The sequence below is a fragment of the Echinops telfairi genome, unplaced genomic scaffold (genome assembly GCF_000313985.2).
Source record: "Echinops telfairi isolate 266 unplaced genomic scaffold, ASM31398v2 ScPeMD7_23;HRSCAF=83, whole genome shotgun sequence".
Classification (NCBI taxonomy): domain Eukaryota; kingdom Metazoa; phylum Chordata; class Mammalia; order Afrosoricida; family Tenrecidae; genus Echinops; species Echinops telfairi.
Window position 1 is genome coordinate 90,751,016 of NW_022103920.1, and position 16,553 is coordinate 90,767,568.

At 36.1% G+C, this 16,553-nt stretch overlaps 1 protein-coding gene and 1 pseudogene across 1 annotated transcript in view; both read left to right on the forward strand.

The window, feature by feature from the left end:
* Positions 1 to 71, forward strand: LOC115869244 (annotated as a pseudogene).
* BBS9 (Bardet-Biedl syndrome 9) overlaps positions 1 to 16,553 on the forward strand; it is a 578,043-nt gene that overhangs the window by 253,653 nt on the left and 307,837 nt on the right. Inside the window, exon 17 of the mRNA XM_045288670.1 lies at positions 2,975 to 3,115. Within this exon, the coding sequence (XP_045144605.1) occupies positions 2,975 to 3,115 (141 nt within the window). The remainder of the gene's footprint in view (positions 1 to 2,974; positions 3,116 to 16,553) is intronic.

Genomic DNA, 16,553 nt, shown 5'->3' on the forward strand with positions numbered 1-16,553 from the left:
CGATACAGAGAAGATTAGCATGGCCCCTGCGCAAGGATGACACGCAAATTCGTGAAGCGTTCCATATTTAAAAAAAAAAAAAAAAAGAAAGAGGCTTAGAATTTCTGGAGAGAAAAGAAATTCTGAAAGGGTTTTTACAAAGCTTTGCAACTGCAGACTGTTGCCCTAGTGCGTGATGTTATCGCTAACTGACCCTGACTGAATTGTGAATTGAGTTAAATTTCCCTTCCTGGATTTATCAGTGCATGTAATCCATTTGCTTTGATATCTGAAAACATTTTTATTCTCCCCATTTTCTTTCATTCTGTTCTTTTAATATTTAGGGTAATTTCAAGTATACAGTCTCAGTAAGATAGGACTGGTGTTTGTAATATTTCTCTCTCTTTCCCAGGAGTTCAGTGAGTAACTGGTCCAAGTGAAGTAGTTAGAGGCCACAGAATAGTTTTAGCAGAACATGTGCAGCTGCATTTTATGTGAACAATTAGCTCAGTCTTTGTGCACAGTGTGTAGAAGACAACTTTCCTTTGTGCATGTACAGAATTGTCATGTGACAAAGGCCCTCCCCTCATTCTCTGTGTGTTAAAACTGTAAGCTAAGGAAGCAGGTTTTGGTTTTCTACAGAGAAATACATCCCGGGTGTAAAGTTCCGTCATTTGGAGATACACAGACTGTATGGACGTTTTCTTGAAGTTGGAAAACTAGAGCTTTGTAATATTTTTCAGTGATATTGATAGTTGTGATTTGAGCGGTAGCTTAGATCATGTTACCATAATATTTTGTGTCAAAACATTTCATCACTGTAAAGTAAAAATACACATGCCTCTAGAAACCTCACAGAATGTCAGGAAATAATAGCCCGGGACTTTTCTTAAGAGGCACCAGTTATAATTTGCATCTAGGATTCCAGGAGAAGTGAATTTAACATCTGTTCGTTATGAGCAGAAAATGAGCTATGTTAAATTTGATGGATAATAGATTATGTTGAAGAGAATGACAAATACGCTCCACAGGCTCTGAGAAAGCATTTAATTGACCTCGTATATCAGCTGCTTGCCAGTGCCGAGCATCTCTCGCTATCCCAGTGAATAAATAGTACTGAGACTCGCACTCCGAGCTTGATTGTGGCATACGCCATACAGCCCCTGTTGGCACCCACAAAGAAAAGGGCCAGTAGAACATTGTGAGTTGTGCGTTTCTCTACAGCAGTATACTAAGATGCAGCCCTCTCCATGTGACCCTTCGTCTTGAGGGAAGAGCAGAGTCCTGGATGAGCGAGGGGAGAAGCAAGATAGGGTGATAAGAAAGACTCTAATGTGCTGCGGTTGAAAGTTCAACCTCTGTACACATATTGAAAGGGATGCTTTTAAGAAGTGAAAAAGTTCGGACAAACTCTTCATTGTTATTTATTTATTTAAGTATTTATACCAATATGCGTGTTTGCATTGGGAGAAAAAGTGGACAATTGAATAATTGTGCAAGCCAGTGAAAATGCCACTGACTGGCTGCTTGTGAGGCCTGTGTGCGCCTTATCTCAGTGGTCCGGGAATTGACGTCTTCTAGTAGAGGCCCATAAATCAAAAGGAATGTGGGGAGGAAGGGGTGCAAAAGGGTGAAAGGATGAAATCTAAACAACAGAACTTCTTAGGTTTTATTGCTTGCAGGCATAAGGCTTATCTGTTAAAAAACATTTACTGGATTAATTGGTGCAAATTTTATGAAGTTATGTAATATCTTCTTAAAAATAAAGTTATTTTCCCTAAAAAACAAAAAAGAAAGAAAGAAAATGCCACTGACTGTGGTATGCTTCAGAAAAGTAGAATTCATATATAATCCATTTTCTTAACAGTAAAGTGTACAGTGGACAGGACTTTAGTAGAACGGCAGCAGAGCAAATTCTGCTTCACATTGATGATTCGTGCCTTGGTGTCATGCAGCATGCATGGGGAAGTGCGTTATTGCAGAAGCAGTTAAGTTAAAATTGAGCACTCTGTCATCCAGTCTCCTTTCTGACCCACTCTAAATTTGTTCTCGTTTTTTAATTTTTCTGTATTCTTTCAAATTGAGGTTTTTCTTGGTTTTACTTTATTTTATTTTTATTGTTGTTTCGTATGTTTTTCTGTATGTGAAATCCAAGTTGGGCAAATCTATAGAAACTGTAACTAGATTAATGATTTCTTTGGGGTATGGCAGAGGTGGTTGGTTGGAAATGGGGGGAAAATGAATATGAGAAGAAAATGTTCTGAAATTGATTGTGGTGATGATTGTACAACTCAATATAATTGAACTCTTGGATTATATGATATGTGAATTATATGCCAGTAAAACTGTTAAAAATTGGTAGTACAATTTGAATCTGAAATAAGTAAAATAAGCTAATGATTCAAAATAATTATTGGTAGAAAATTATTAGATGTGGTAATATAAAGCCCTAGTGAGATAACATTCCTATTCATTTTAGATGATGCTCTTGGATTAGGGCGAGGGTTTAAAGGTCTTAGGTTAAAGACAACTCAGTTACTGACTATAACTTATAAGCTTTGGACTACTAACAGCATGCTGGCAGTTCAAACCCACCAGACACCCCATGGGAGGAAAGATAAAACTGTTTGCTCTCATAAAGATTTACAGCCTCGGAAACCCAATATAGTGGAACTGTGAGTTGGAATCAACTTGGTGATAGTAGGCTTGACTTTCAAAGTTGGTGTCACAATATAATTAGTTTAAAATGTGATGAATTTTAGTCTTATAAAATATGATTTGAAGATACAATTTTGCATGTCACTTTTGGATAATAATATAAGATATAAATTATGATACTCCCTCACAATTATCTCATTTATGACAAATGAAATGGACAAGTAACACCCTTTTAATTTTAATAGGTTGTTATCTAAACTATTAGTTGTCTTTTTAAAAATTTAATTTATCAAGTGTATGCATCTAGAATTTGCATTTTTCTCTCTTTTTATCTCAGGTATCCCTCGGGTTATCCAGTGTAAATTTAGACTTCCTCTGAAATTAATCTGCCTGCCAGGTCAGCCTTCAAAAACTGCAAGCCATAAACTCACTATTGATACCAACAAATCTCCCATCAGCCTTCTCAGCCTCTTTCCAGGTAGGATGTTTGATGTAACATGCCTGTAGCATCTGAATGTCAGGAATTTAGAATGGAATCCTTCATCAGTGGGTAATGATGGGGTAATTATCAGATAATTGTTAAGTAAGAATATAAAAATGCCTCTAGGATTTTCCTTCTTGTTTGCCTGTTCAAAGGGGGCAGAGCTTATATCAACAAGGTAATAAGGCACACCTTTTAAGTTTGATTTAGAATTATTATAATCATTATTTTGCTTCAGAATTCACATATGAAACCTTCACATATTTCTTCTTAGACTATGGCGTATTTGACTGTAATGAGAATGTAAATATTTATTATTCACTTTATGGTAGGTTTTTGGGCATATCCTTTCTCTAAGTATGTAAATATTTATTACTCACCTTCCTTTTAGGTGTTTGGATATGCACATTTTGAAAGTCTCTTCTTACACCCCTGAGAAGTAATCTCATAAGTAGATGTGCTTTGTGTTTCTGTCCTCTGTAGCAGCTGGAATGGGCGAACAGTCATCCTTGGCTCTGGGTGTTTAGAAGGGTTTTATATTTAAGGCTTGAGTATCACAGTGAACATTTGGGGTCATTTGCGAAGATGTAACTTTCTCCGGGTGTCAGTTTGTCTTCCGATTAGTTTGGAAAACCGAGAGGCTTTCACTGGATAGAACATCTGTAGTAGCCAAGGTTTCTTATACCTCTATTAGCTTTCTTGGTGATGGGGTGCAATTAAACTGAAATCTGGGGATTAAATCAGCCTTTTAAAATCCTTTATTAAAAATCAGCCCTGTCGACTGTGACATGCATCCTCACCCTTGCATTAGTGCGTAGGATTTAGAATAAAAGAATATTTCCCACAAGTTTTAGAAATTTATGGTAAGTCAACTTTTGTTATTAAGTACTTAAAGTATTTAAATTTTATTTTTCATTAGTTTGAAAAGTTTATTTATATATACCTATTTGAAAAATCTCCAAAATTGAATGCTCTTTATTACAATTTTTCTGCTCTGAAGTGTTTGAGTATATGGGTGTATGTATTGTTTGCAAATAATTTTATACCTTTTCTTTCTCTCCTCTCATCTTCCCTTCCTTTCTTCTTTCTCTCACTTTGTCACTCTACTTCCCTTTGCTTCTTTGTTAGTAAAGTTTCTTATGACAAATTCAAATTATAGAAAAAGCATTACCTTTGTAACATCATCCACCACCGTATTTAGTCCCTAGGGTTTCCTCTTTGGGGAATTACATGTTGAACACTGATTCATTGGAACCTTGGAAAAATTTTTAAACACCTGGCTTCTGAGGGGATGGTCGTTGTTGTAGTTGGGTGAAACCCATTAGAGACTAATTAAAAATACATGCCTTTGACCAAAGACATAATCTTTGTAAAATATAGATTGGGCAAGACGTGGTCAGAAAAACTTTAGATAACTCACTTATTTGTCTCCGGATTTGAGCTCAAATGTTTTGACAGCATAATTAGGTTCTCCTTTTCACCTAATATATGCTTATACTCAGTTTAGAAATAGGACTCAATAGAAAATTGAAAAATAAAATTAGAAGAGAAATTGCTGAGTGAGAGAGGATGCACATTGGAAGCTTGATTGGAATGCCAAATTCTTTCCCTGAAAATTGACTGGGATGCTCTCCCATCATCGGAGTTCCTGCCCAGGGTAGCAGTTAGGTTGTCTTCTTGAAAGTTGGACATAGTTAAGTGAAAACTGGCAGTGTTTGTATTTCCTTAATGAAATTACTTGTTAGTCTGCATTTTTATCTTTATTATTTGTATTCCTTTTTTCAACATGCAAGATTTATGCTTTTATGTAATGACACATATTCAGCGCTATCTTTATGGTTTCAAGTTTTCATGTGATGCATTGAACATTCTTCTCTATTCCAGGATTATAAAACATTTCTATGTCTCCTAGTGCTTTCTTAATCTATTATTTAACTTTCAAATCATAATGGGAGTATAGACTAGTGCAGATTTTCAGTCTATCCAATCATTGCATTTTTGCTCTTTTAGATTGCTTTATTGAAGTGCAGTTTATAAATAATTGCACAGTTTGCATAATTTGATACATTTAATTTTTGTCCATACCTGTGAAATAATCCCTATAATGAAGTTGCTGAATAGATCCGTCTCTCCTAAAAGTTTCCCTGTGCCCCTTTGACAACCACTGACCTGCGTTCTGTCATTCCAGGTTAGTTTGCCTTTTTAAGAATTTTGTAAAATTTGTGTAGTCTGCTTCCTTTTTGTCTGGTCTCGTTCACTCCTTTAGCAGATGTGATATACGTTCTCCCTGTCTGTGATCTGCCTTTGCATTTCCTGAACAGTTCTTTTGGAAGAATGAATTTTTAATTTTGATAAAGCTCTGTTTACTTACTTGGCTCATGCCTTTAGTGTTATATCTAAGAAGTCTTTTTCTAACTCAAATTTGCAAAGCTTTACTTCATTTTTTTCTAGAAATTTTCTAGTTTTATATTTTATGTCTGTTACTCATTCCAAGTTATCTGTGTGTGGTGTAAGGTGTATATAAAATTCATGATTTTGCCTACAGATATTCAATTGTTTCTGTACCATTTCCTGACAAACCTTTTCTTTCCTACTCAGTTGTCTTTTACATCTTTCTCAAATGTCAAGTATTGGGGGTGGGGGTGGGGCTGGGCTTCAAAAATATATGGGAAAATGAAATTAAAAGATAATGGAGTTTTACCATGCATTTTCTGAAGCCCCTTGGTATATATGGGTCTTTTCCAACTCTATTTATGGGGAGTCTTGAAGCCAGGTAGTATAAATCCTCAGACTTGATCCTTCCTTTTCAAGGTTGTCCAGGGTATTCTAGATCATTTCAGATTTCCTACACTTCTTAAGATCAGTTTGTCAGCTAAATAAACAAGAATACCTTTGGGGTCTTGATTTGGGCTGGCACTGATTCTCTGCATCAATTTGGGGAGAAGTGACATATTAACCATATTGAACATGATATAATTTGCTCTCATCTTTCTAAGTTTCCTTCTGTGAAAGCACACACCTTTGTTTATTTAGATTTTATTTCAGAGAAGCTTTGTATTTTTAAATGTACAGCTTTTGTAAATTTTTAGTAAGATTATCTCTTAAGTATTTCATATATATGTTTTTCTGTTTCTTTTGTTCTTTAAATTTATTTTGTTATTGAGACTCGGTGCAGGAAAACACATGCCAATTCAGCAGTTTTGACATGGACAGTAGATTGAGGTTGGTTACATGTCTCAACCCCCTTTTCTGAGTTGTTTCTTCCTCGGTGATGTAAACATGCTGCCCATAGTTCCTATCAAATCTTTCAAGTTGCTGTAGATAGTTCTTAAAAGAAAATAAAGTTCAAGGTATACCTTTTTTATTAGGTAAGCTAAATTATCTAAGATGACCACAGAGGACATTTTCTGGCTCAAGGTTAAAGACTATCTCAGGGTAATACTTTTAGATATTCTTCTGCCCTCAGTGTTTCTAAAAAGTCTAGAATTCATGAGAATTTGAAATTCTGCTTTCATTTTCCCATTTTGCTCAGGATTCTTCCATGGAATCTTCGAACAAAATGTTCAGTAATGTGCATTATCTAGTATTTCTGGTCTCATAGTAAAGGTTGTTGACTGTAAATTATAATATTTTATTTAAATTTGATTTTGGTATATTGATCTTGCATGTACATTTGTAAACCATTATTGGTTTCCAGTTGGCTTTTAAAATATTTCATAAGATTTCCTTCATAGATGATTATGTAATATGCAAATAAAATAGTTTTATTTCTTCCTTTTTCATATATATATATTTTTAAATTGGGGCTTGTACAACTCTTATCATCATCCATCCATCCATCCATCCATCCATCCATCCATTCATCCATTGTGTCAAGCACATTTGTACATTTGTTGCCATCATTTTCAAAACATTTTCTTTCTTCTTGAGCCCATGGCATTAGCTCCTCATTTTTTCCCCTCCTTCTCAAACCCTTGATAATTTATAAATGATTATTTTTTTATGTGTCTTGCACTGACTGATGTTTCCTTTCACCCACTTTTCTGTTGTCCACCCCCAGGGAGGGGTTATATGTAGATTATTGTGATAGGTTTCCCCTTTCTCCCCCCACTTTGCTCCTTCTCCTCCTTGTATCGCTACTCTCATTATTGGTCCTGAGGAATTTATCTGGGATTTCCCGTATTTCCAGCTCTTATCTGTACCAGTGTACATCCTCTGGTTTAGCCGGATTTGTAAGGTAGAATTGGGATCATGATAGTGGGGGGCGGGGGTAGGAAGCATTAAAGAAACTAGAGGAAAGTTGTATGTTTCATCAGTGCTATACTGCACACTGACTGGCTTGTCTCCTCCAAGTGACCCTTCTGTAAGGAGATCTCCAGTTGCCTACAGATGAGCTTTGGGTCTCCACTCCACACTCCTCCTCATTCACAATGAAATGATTTTTTGTTCTTTGATGCCTGATAGCTGATCCTATCGACACCTCATGATCACACAGGCTGATGTGCTTCTTCCATGTGGACTTTGTTGCTTCTCAGCTAGATTGCGGCTAGTTTATCTTCAAGCTTTTAAGACCCCAGACACTATACTTTTGATAGCCAGGCACCATCACCAGCTTTCTTCACCACATTTGCTTATGTACCCGAAGGTGAGCATCATGGAATGCCAGGTTAATAGAACAAAATGTTCTTGCATTGATGAAGTACTTGAGTAGAGGCCCAATGTCCATCTGCTACCTTAATACTAAACCTGTAAATATATCTACATAGATCTATTTCCCCATTGCTATATATAAACATATTTACATATGTACATGCCTGTATTTAGACCTCTATAAATGCCCTTTGTCTCCTAGTTCTTTTCTTTTACTTTCCTCTTGTCCCACTATCATGTGCAGCCTTCATTTGGGGTTCAGAAATTCCTCTCAGTTACATTGCTCTCGATCAAGCCCTACCAAGCCTCCTACACCCTCCTCACCATTAATTTTAGATCACTGTTGCTCCCTTGTCCCTTGGTTTGTTAACACCCACTTCCTTTCCCCTGCCTCCCCCTCTCCCATATTCTGCTACCCCCCTCAACCCTCAGTCCCTTTGTTTTCTCCTCCAGATTGTTTATCCCACCTATCTTATGTGGATAGACCCGCAGAGATAATAATATGCCCAAAAAACAAGACAGAGCAAGACAAAGCAACAAAACTACAACAAAAACCAAAGAAAATAAAAGTCTGTAAATAGTTCAAGGTCTGTTTGTTGACCTTTGCTCCAAAGTCTATTTTTGGTATTCCCTCAGGACTTCCTTGCTCTGTTCCCCTTGCTGTTGTTCTGTTGCATGCCCTTAGTGTTTTGCCTCGGTGTGATGGGGTCAGATCAGGCACAATTCCCGCACTGTCTCCAGGGTTGTCCCCCAGTAGTGCTATGGGTCAGTGAGGGACAGACATCTTGTCTCGTGGTGGGGTTGGCCCTATGATTCTCTCTGGGCATTTGCTGCTCTGAGCAGGAATATCATTATCAAGGCTTGGTAGGCCATGATGTGCTCCACTCTCTCTTCCTCCCCTTTGAGTTGCTCCTGTGTGCTCTGATCAGACATGTCCCTCTCCCTGAGCTGTAGCTTCAGCGCTGTTTGTCCTCTGAAGTGAATTCTTCTGTAGGGAGTGGGGGGTTGTCCACGTAGTTGGCCCTTTTTCATGTTGTTTATGTTTTTTTCCTTGCTTTTATCCTGATTTCAACCTTTGGGAAAATGTCAAGTAGAAATTGTGAGAGCGAATATCTTTGCCTTGTGCTAGACTTTGGGGGCAGGTTTTATTATTTCATTATTATTCTCTCATATTTAATGTTTTGTTTTTTTTATACATGACCTTTCCAAGGTTGAAGAAGTTCCCTTCTATTTCTACTTTGCTGAGAGTTTTATCAGGAAAATATATTGGATTTTTCTCAAATGTTCTCTATAACTATTAAGATGATGGTTATATCATTTTCTTCTTTATGCTTGTAAACATGTACATATATTCAAATCAATAGAATTTTCAACATTCTTTACAGGCACAATTTAGTAATGTGGTTATGCTCATTAGCTGTGCAACCATCACCATTATTGTTTCCAAAGATTTCCATCACTTTAACAGAAACCAAGTGCTCTTGTTGGTCCGGTCCCCCTTTCCCTTTTCTAGTAAACACTAATAAACTCTTGCCTTTATATATTTACCACTGCTCGCTATTTCATCTAAGTGGGATCATATAATGTGTGTACTCTAGCAATTGATTTATTTCACCTAGCACGATGTTTTAGGTTCATCTATGTTGTAGCATGTATCAAGATGTCATTTGTCTTTATGACTTTGTAATATTCCATTTTATGTGCATACCATGTTTTTAATATCTGTTCATCTATTGGTGAAAATTTGATTTTTCGTTTTGTTTTTGCCTTTTGCCTATTGTGAATCATACTGCAGTGAGCATTGGTGTATTAAGTATCTGCATTCTTGATTTGTTATTTTTGGCATTTACCTAAGGGTGGAATTGTTGGGTCTTAATTCTATTTGTAACTTTTTGAGGAACTGCCAAGTGGTTTTCCGTAGTGTTTATTGAATTCTACAGTCCCAGTAGCATTTGTTGAGGATTGCAATTTCTTTATATCCTCACAAACACTTGCTGTTGTCAATTTTTCTGATCATAATCTTCATAGTGGGGGTGCAGAGTATCTTAATGTAGCTTTGATACGGACTTCCCTCACAAGTAGTGCCATTGAGCATATTGTCATGTGCTTGTCAAGTCAGAAAGTGTGAGTCCTCCTACTTTACTTGGGCTATTTAGGCTACTCTGGCTATTCAGGGTCCTTTTGGTCTTATTCAGTATGTTAAAATAGTGAATTAATTTTAAAAATTGTGTTAACCTTAATGAAAATATGCATCAATGCATACATTAGTTTTCTCTTTCAGATTTGGATTTTGTTTTTTGCAATCCTTGGATCACACAGGCTGCCGTACTACTTCCATGTGGGTATCAGAACTTAAATTGTGAACACTCTGTTTGTAGAAGGCTAGGGATGACAGTGGAAGACCAAAGTCCATTTACAGGGTTCCCACATGGATTAAGTCTCTGAAGGGTCTCCTCTGACTCATTATTGGGTTACTGGATGTGACCAGCCTTGCTGTTAGACAGAGAGCATTTGTAAAGTCAATGATGGCAGATAGAGTTAGGTTACATTGCAATACCTTATCATCTTTGGACCCATTTTAAAGTTGTTCAGTTTTTAATATTTTATACTTTCTTTTGCAATGAGGCTTTTCTATGTTTTGTGTATTCATTGTTGATTTGTTTGTTTGTTTGATTTCTGTTTGTATTTGGTATAGTTCTCTGTATATGAAGGCCAGGATGGGTACCTTTATAGAGACAGTGACTAGATTGATAATCTCCTAGGAGCATAGCACAGGAGGATGAGGGACAATGGGGAGCTAATGGCTATGACTACAATAAGAAAATGTTTTGAAATTGATTGTGGTGATGATTGTATAAATCTTCTTAAGACAACTAAGTGATTAAGTTAAATTAAATATGAAGTGTATCCTACAAAAATATAATAAAAAGAGGAAAAAGTACATATCAAGTCAACAATTAAAAATGTTTTATTATAATTTTGCAGAAAAATGTACATAGTAAATTATGTTCTCAGCTAACAATTTGTGATCCACATTCTCGTATTCATTCTGGCTATTCTGTTTCTATTAATGTAGTTTCCTTGCCCCCTGTGCCCCCTTACTTTTTCATCTTGGTTTATGGAAGGGGTCCACAAACTTCTAGCCACATGCAGCTCTTTCAGTACATACGTGTGGCTCTGAAGTAAAATTGAAAATGAAAATAAAACTTTTTCAGATAATGGTGATTTCATTTGTTTGTAAAGTATATATAGCTCTCAAATAATTTTTAAGTTGTTGTGGGGGACAGGAGTATGGTAAATGTTGATTGTTAGATCTGATTTAGATTGTTTACAGGAAAACAGTTCTTGTGAGTGATATTATTTATCTTATGAGCCATTCTGCATTTTTCCTGATAGATGACTTCTGGGAATGGCACTTTTCTAACCTTTTGAACTTTGTCCTTAGGTAAATGCTATCTTTTTGATATTAGCTAATTATTCTGACATAGGGGTGAACTGTATTCCAAACCTGAAGTGTGACTAAAGGCCATAGTTTTGGGGGTCCTACCTCTATCAAATCTGTATGGCTAGTTTCTTTTATGATTTTGAGTTTGATTCTACATTTTTCTCCTACTCTGTTCAGGATCATCTGATGTGATCCTTTTTAGAGCTATTGATGGTGATAGCTGGGCACCATCTAGTTCTTTTGGTTTTAGGGTTGTAAAGAATGAGGTTGGCTGCTCCACTGAACTAATTATTTACATAAGTCCTGACTTTCATCTGTCTTCTTTCTTCTGGATATGGAGAGACCAATGGCTTCACTCTACATGGCTACTCACAAGATTTTAAGACCCCACTCGCTAGTCACCCAAGGAGGCTATAGAACTTGTCTTTGTGAATTATGTTATGCCAATAGACCATGGTGTCCCTGAACACTATGCTCCTGATACCCCAGGCACAGCGATTTATTATGTACAGGAGTTTGGTTACGTCTAAGAAGTATTTGCAACTTTGCCTCTTACATGTTTTACCACATTCACGAGTCATATTTGCAGCAAAGATAAATACACATATACACATAGCTTCTGTCAAATCTGTATCTGTTTGTGGGCATTCTCCTACTTTCCCTCCCACTCACGTTCAGCCTGCATGTCTATTTAATCATCTAATCCTAGATCACCACTATTGCCGCATTGTGGACATAAATGTTTTTTAAATAGTTTTATCATATAATACCCATATCTTAAGAAATGCACATATCTTAGGAAGAGTTGTGCAATATAATGGTGTTTACCTCTGTTGTCTTTAACTTTTGCACATCTGCCATTTTCTAGACCTGCTACATAATTTTTTACCCACCTCTCTTGTTTCATATTGTCTTCCTTTCACCTAAGTTAACAAGTACCTGTTTTCCCTCACTCGGTCTCCCATAACCAACCAAGTATATTTATTTTAGTGTGAACACCTTTTCTTGACTTTTTATAATAGTCGTCATATGCAATATTTGCCCTTTTCTGATTGACTAATTTAGCTCAGCGTGACCGACCTCCAGGTTCATCCAGGTTTGTGGTGGTTCACAGACTCCTCCTTTTTCTCTGACAGTGCATAGCCTTCCATTGTGTGTACGCACCACAGTTTATTTCTTCATTTTTCCAACTATGAGCATTTAAGTTGTTTCCATCTGTTTGCTATTATGAATAATGCTGTAATCAACATGGCTGTGAATCTCTCTGCAGCCTTCATTTCTTTAGGGCATACCAAGTAGTGGGGTTGCTGGGTCATATGATATTGCTCTTTCCAACTTTGTGAAGATGCATCATGCCACTTCCCACAGTGGCTGCACCATTTTCCGATGCCACCAGCAGTGCCTGAGAGTCCCTCCACCTCCTGGCAAGTATTTATGGTCATCTGTTTTCTTTAACTTTGCTATTAATGTTAAGGTGAGATGTTAACTCATTGTTGTTTTGATTTGCATCAATTCAATGGCTAATAAAGCCAACATTTCTTCATATGTTTATTGGTTACCTGAATGTCTTTTTTATTGTCTGTTCATGCCCTTTGTCCTTTTTTAAATTTGATTTTTTTTCGGTCTTTTTCTTCTTGAGGTTCTGAAGTTATCTATGAGTTTTTGCTTTAGTCCCTTTTTTTTCACACTCTGTAGATTCTCTTTTTACACTTTTTGGTGAAGTCTGTTTTGTCTTCTACTATGTGTGTGTTCCATTCTGTTTAACAGGTAGCTATGTTTTGTATTTTCATTGGGGACCCTTATAATTCTAGGTTTTACTTTTAGGTATTTAGCCCATCTTAAGTTTATTTTTGTATACAGAATGAGAGATGAGTCCCGTTCTATTTTTCTGCCACTGGAAATCCAGTTTTTCCAGCACCATTTGTTATAGAGACTGTCTCTTCTCCAGTTAGTGTGTTTTAGCCATTGGCCAAAGATCCGTTCCTTGTAGGTAGACGGATTTACTTCTGAGTCCTAAAGTCTGTGCTGTTGTATGTATCTATCCCTGCGCCAGTGTAAGACTGCTTTGACTACTGTGGTTGTATGGTAGGTTTTTAAGATTGAGAAGTGACAGACTTCCTAATTTGTTCTTCTTTATAGGACTTTGCTTAACCTAGGGTTTCATTCCTTTCCACAGGAAGTTGATGTTCAGTTTTTATATCTCTAAAGAATGATGCTGAAATCAGGCTTGGGAATGAATTATATCCTTAAATTGCTTTGGATAATATTGACATTTTACAGTGTTGAATCTTCTTATCAATAAACATGGTATAGCCTTCCATTTATGTATGTATCTTTTGGTTTCTTATACTAGTGTTTTGTAGGGTTTTTTTGTACAAGTCTTTGTTTCTCTGGTTAGATTTATTACTAAATGTTTAATTTTGGGGGTGGTCTATTGAAAGAAATGCCTTCCAACGGGTTGTGCCGTGCCATCTGAATTTGAGGCAGAGAGAACCTCAGAACGGATGATCTCCATAGTTTTCTTTAAGGACATAGGACTGTCACACAAACTTATTATGAAGAAATCTTAATAAAATTGATGATTGCATTGGGGAGAAACAAAAATCCCAGGAAAGTTCTACAAAGATAGTTTTCAGCCTGACAATGTACCTGCTCATTCTCTGCGGGTAGCAATCTCTCCTATGAGAATTTTGTTGGGAAACCTTCTTATCCCCTATCCACCCTGGAACCCTGATTTCTCTTTCCATTCTCATTATCAAAATGCAAAGAATACTTGCAAAGGAACTCAATTTAGGTTCCTTAAGGGTGGTAAAAGTGGCATTTTGAAGTGTTGAACAATTGAAGAATGCAGGTTTTTTGGGGGGTGGGGAGGTCAGAGAGGCAGAAGAACCTCATTCTCAAACTTATTGTGGTGATGATTGCACAATTCTCTTTGTGTGACAGTCCTATGTCCTTCAAGAAAACTATGGAGATCATCTGTTCTGAGGTTCTCTCTGCCTAATGATCAAGCTCTTAAATGGTATGATATGTGCATGACAGGCCAATAAAACATGAAGCAAATTCTTGTCACATAGTAGATGGAGAAAATGTCGAGAAGCAATAGCTTCACATTTTGATATTTTCATTTAATAAATATTTCTAAGCAATATTTCTTATAGCAATACTTTTTGATTCAACATCATACTTGACTATATCTTATATTTTTCAGTCTGCTATTTTCCTTTATATATATTAAAGTCCTATCATGAAGTGTATAAAAGTTTGGGATTGTCATGGCATCTTGATTCTTATGAAGTAATCCTAGTTATCCTTGGTAATATTTTTGCCTGGGACCCCCTTTATATCATATTAATATAGGTATTGATATGGGTACTTTCTTTTTGCTACTTTTAAAGTCGCATATAAATTTTCATTTTACTTTTATTTTCATCTTTGTATTTAAAATACATTTCTTATAGGTAGCATACAGTTGAGTCATATGTCTTATTTACAATGTGATATTGTCTGCATTTTTTCCCCTCAATTTAATTTTATTTCCAAACAAAATATAAATCAATATAAAATTAAAAACAAGAGCTCTAGGCATCAATTTTTCCAAGAGATATTCCAAATTATGAGCCCTGCTTATTTAATTCATGTTCATTTTTTGTTTGTTTTTATAGAAATAAATTTTAGTTTCCTTGTTTACAATCATTATTTCCAATAATGGGATGTCTCTTTTTTTTTTTTTCTTTTTTAACATTTTATTAGGGGCTCATACAACTGTTATCCCAATCCATACACACATCAATTGTGTAAAGCGCATTTGTACATCGTTTCTCAAAACATTTTCTCTCCATTTAAACCCCCGACATTAGGTCCTCATTTTTCCCCTCCCTCCCTGCTCCCCCCTCCCGCATGAGCCCTTGATAGTTTATAAATGGGTATTTTGTCATATCTTGCCCTGTCCGACGTCTCCCTTCATCCACTTTTCGGTTGTCTGTCCCCCAGGGAGGAGGTCACACACAGTTCCATGTAATCGGTTCCCTCTTTCCTACCCATTCTCCCTTTACCTGTTTCGCCACTCACACCACTGGTCCTGTGGGGCTCATCCGTCCTGGATTCCCTGTATTTTCAGTTCCTATCTGTACCAGTGTACCTCCTCTGGTCTAGCCAGACTTGCAAGATAGAATTCAAGTCATGTTAGTGGGAGCGGGGAGGAAACCTTTGTCTGTATTTTAATTGGAGTTTAAATCCACCAACTTGCTTTTGGTTTATTGTTTTTGTTCGGATTGTTTTTTATATTTTGTCTTTCTCTGCCTTCTTTCAGATCAAGTGTATGTTATTATTTCATTATATGTTCCCCGTTGGCTTATTAGTTATGACATTTCATGTTTTAGTTGTTTTCTACTTAATATGTGTTTCTCTGCCTTTTGAAAGTTACTGCCCTCAACGAAGTCTATTTAGACATTCTAATAAATTTTAATTCCACAGATATTTTCTATATGCTCATCAGTGAAATATAGCTAAAGAGTAAGGGTTTTTGACACCCTCACCAATAATCTAATTATTTTTCTCTTTGGAGATAGTATTTCTTATTGGAAATGTTTAGTTTACAGTATACATCTTTTAACTTGTTGCAGCATATCTTTAGGTAATCTAGCTATTCACACATTGTATTACAATCACACCTCAGTATACTTCTACTGGTCCTGTCCTGCCCTTTGCCTATTGTTGCAGATCTATATGTTATAAAATCCACTGTTACTAACTTTTCTTTAAACAATTGACTATATTTGGAAGAGTTACATTATTACTGCTCATCACGCATTAACAAAGTGAAACTCACCAGTATTATAATTTTTTATTTATTTGTGTTTGAATTAAATCTGCTTTGCTTCCTGCAGCTTTTTGCTATAACTGTTTTTTGCAACTTTTTGATAAACTTTTAGATTTCTGGTTCTTAATTAAAAAAAATAAGGTTTCACCCTTCATATCCCTTTCTTTTGAAATTTACAATTAATTTGTTGAAGAGCACAGGTCCTTGGTCCTGTAAGTTTCCTCCCATCTGAATGTTGCTGATTAGATCACTGACATGTTGTTTAATATTTTCTTCTGTTTCTCATGTTGCCTGTAAATTGGTAGTTGTGTCAAGAGTTAGTAGATTCAGGTTTGATTATTTTGATCAGAGTACATCATATGTGGTGACATATACTTTTTTTTTTTGTCATCACAATTTTTATTTTTATTTATTTATTTATTTATTTTTAACATTTTATTAGGGGCTCATACAACTGTTATCCCACTCCATACACACATCAATTGTGTAAAGCGCATTTGTACATCGTTTCTCAAAACATT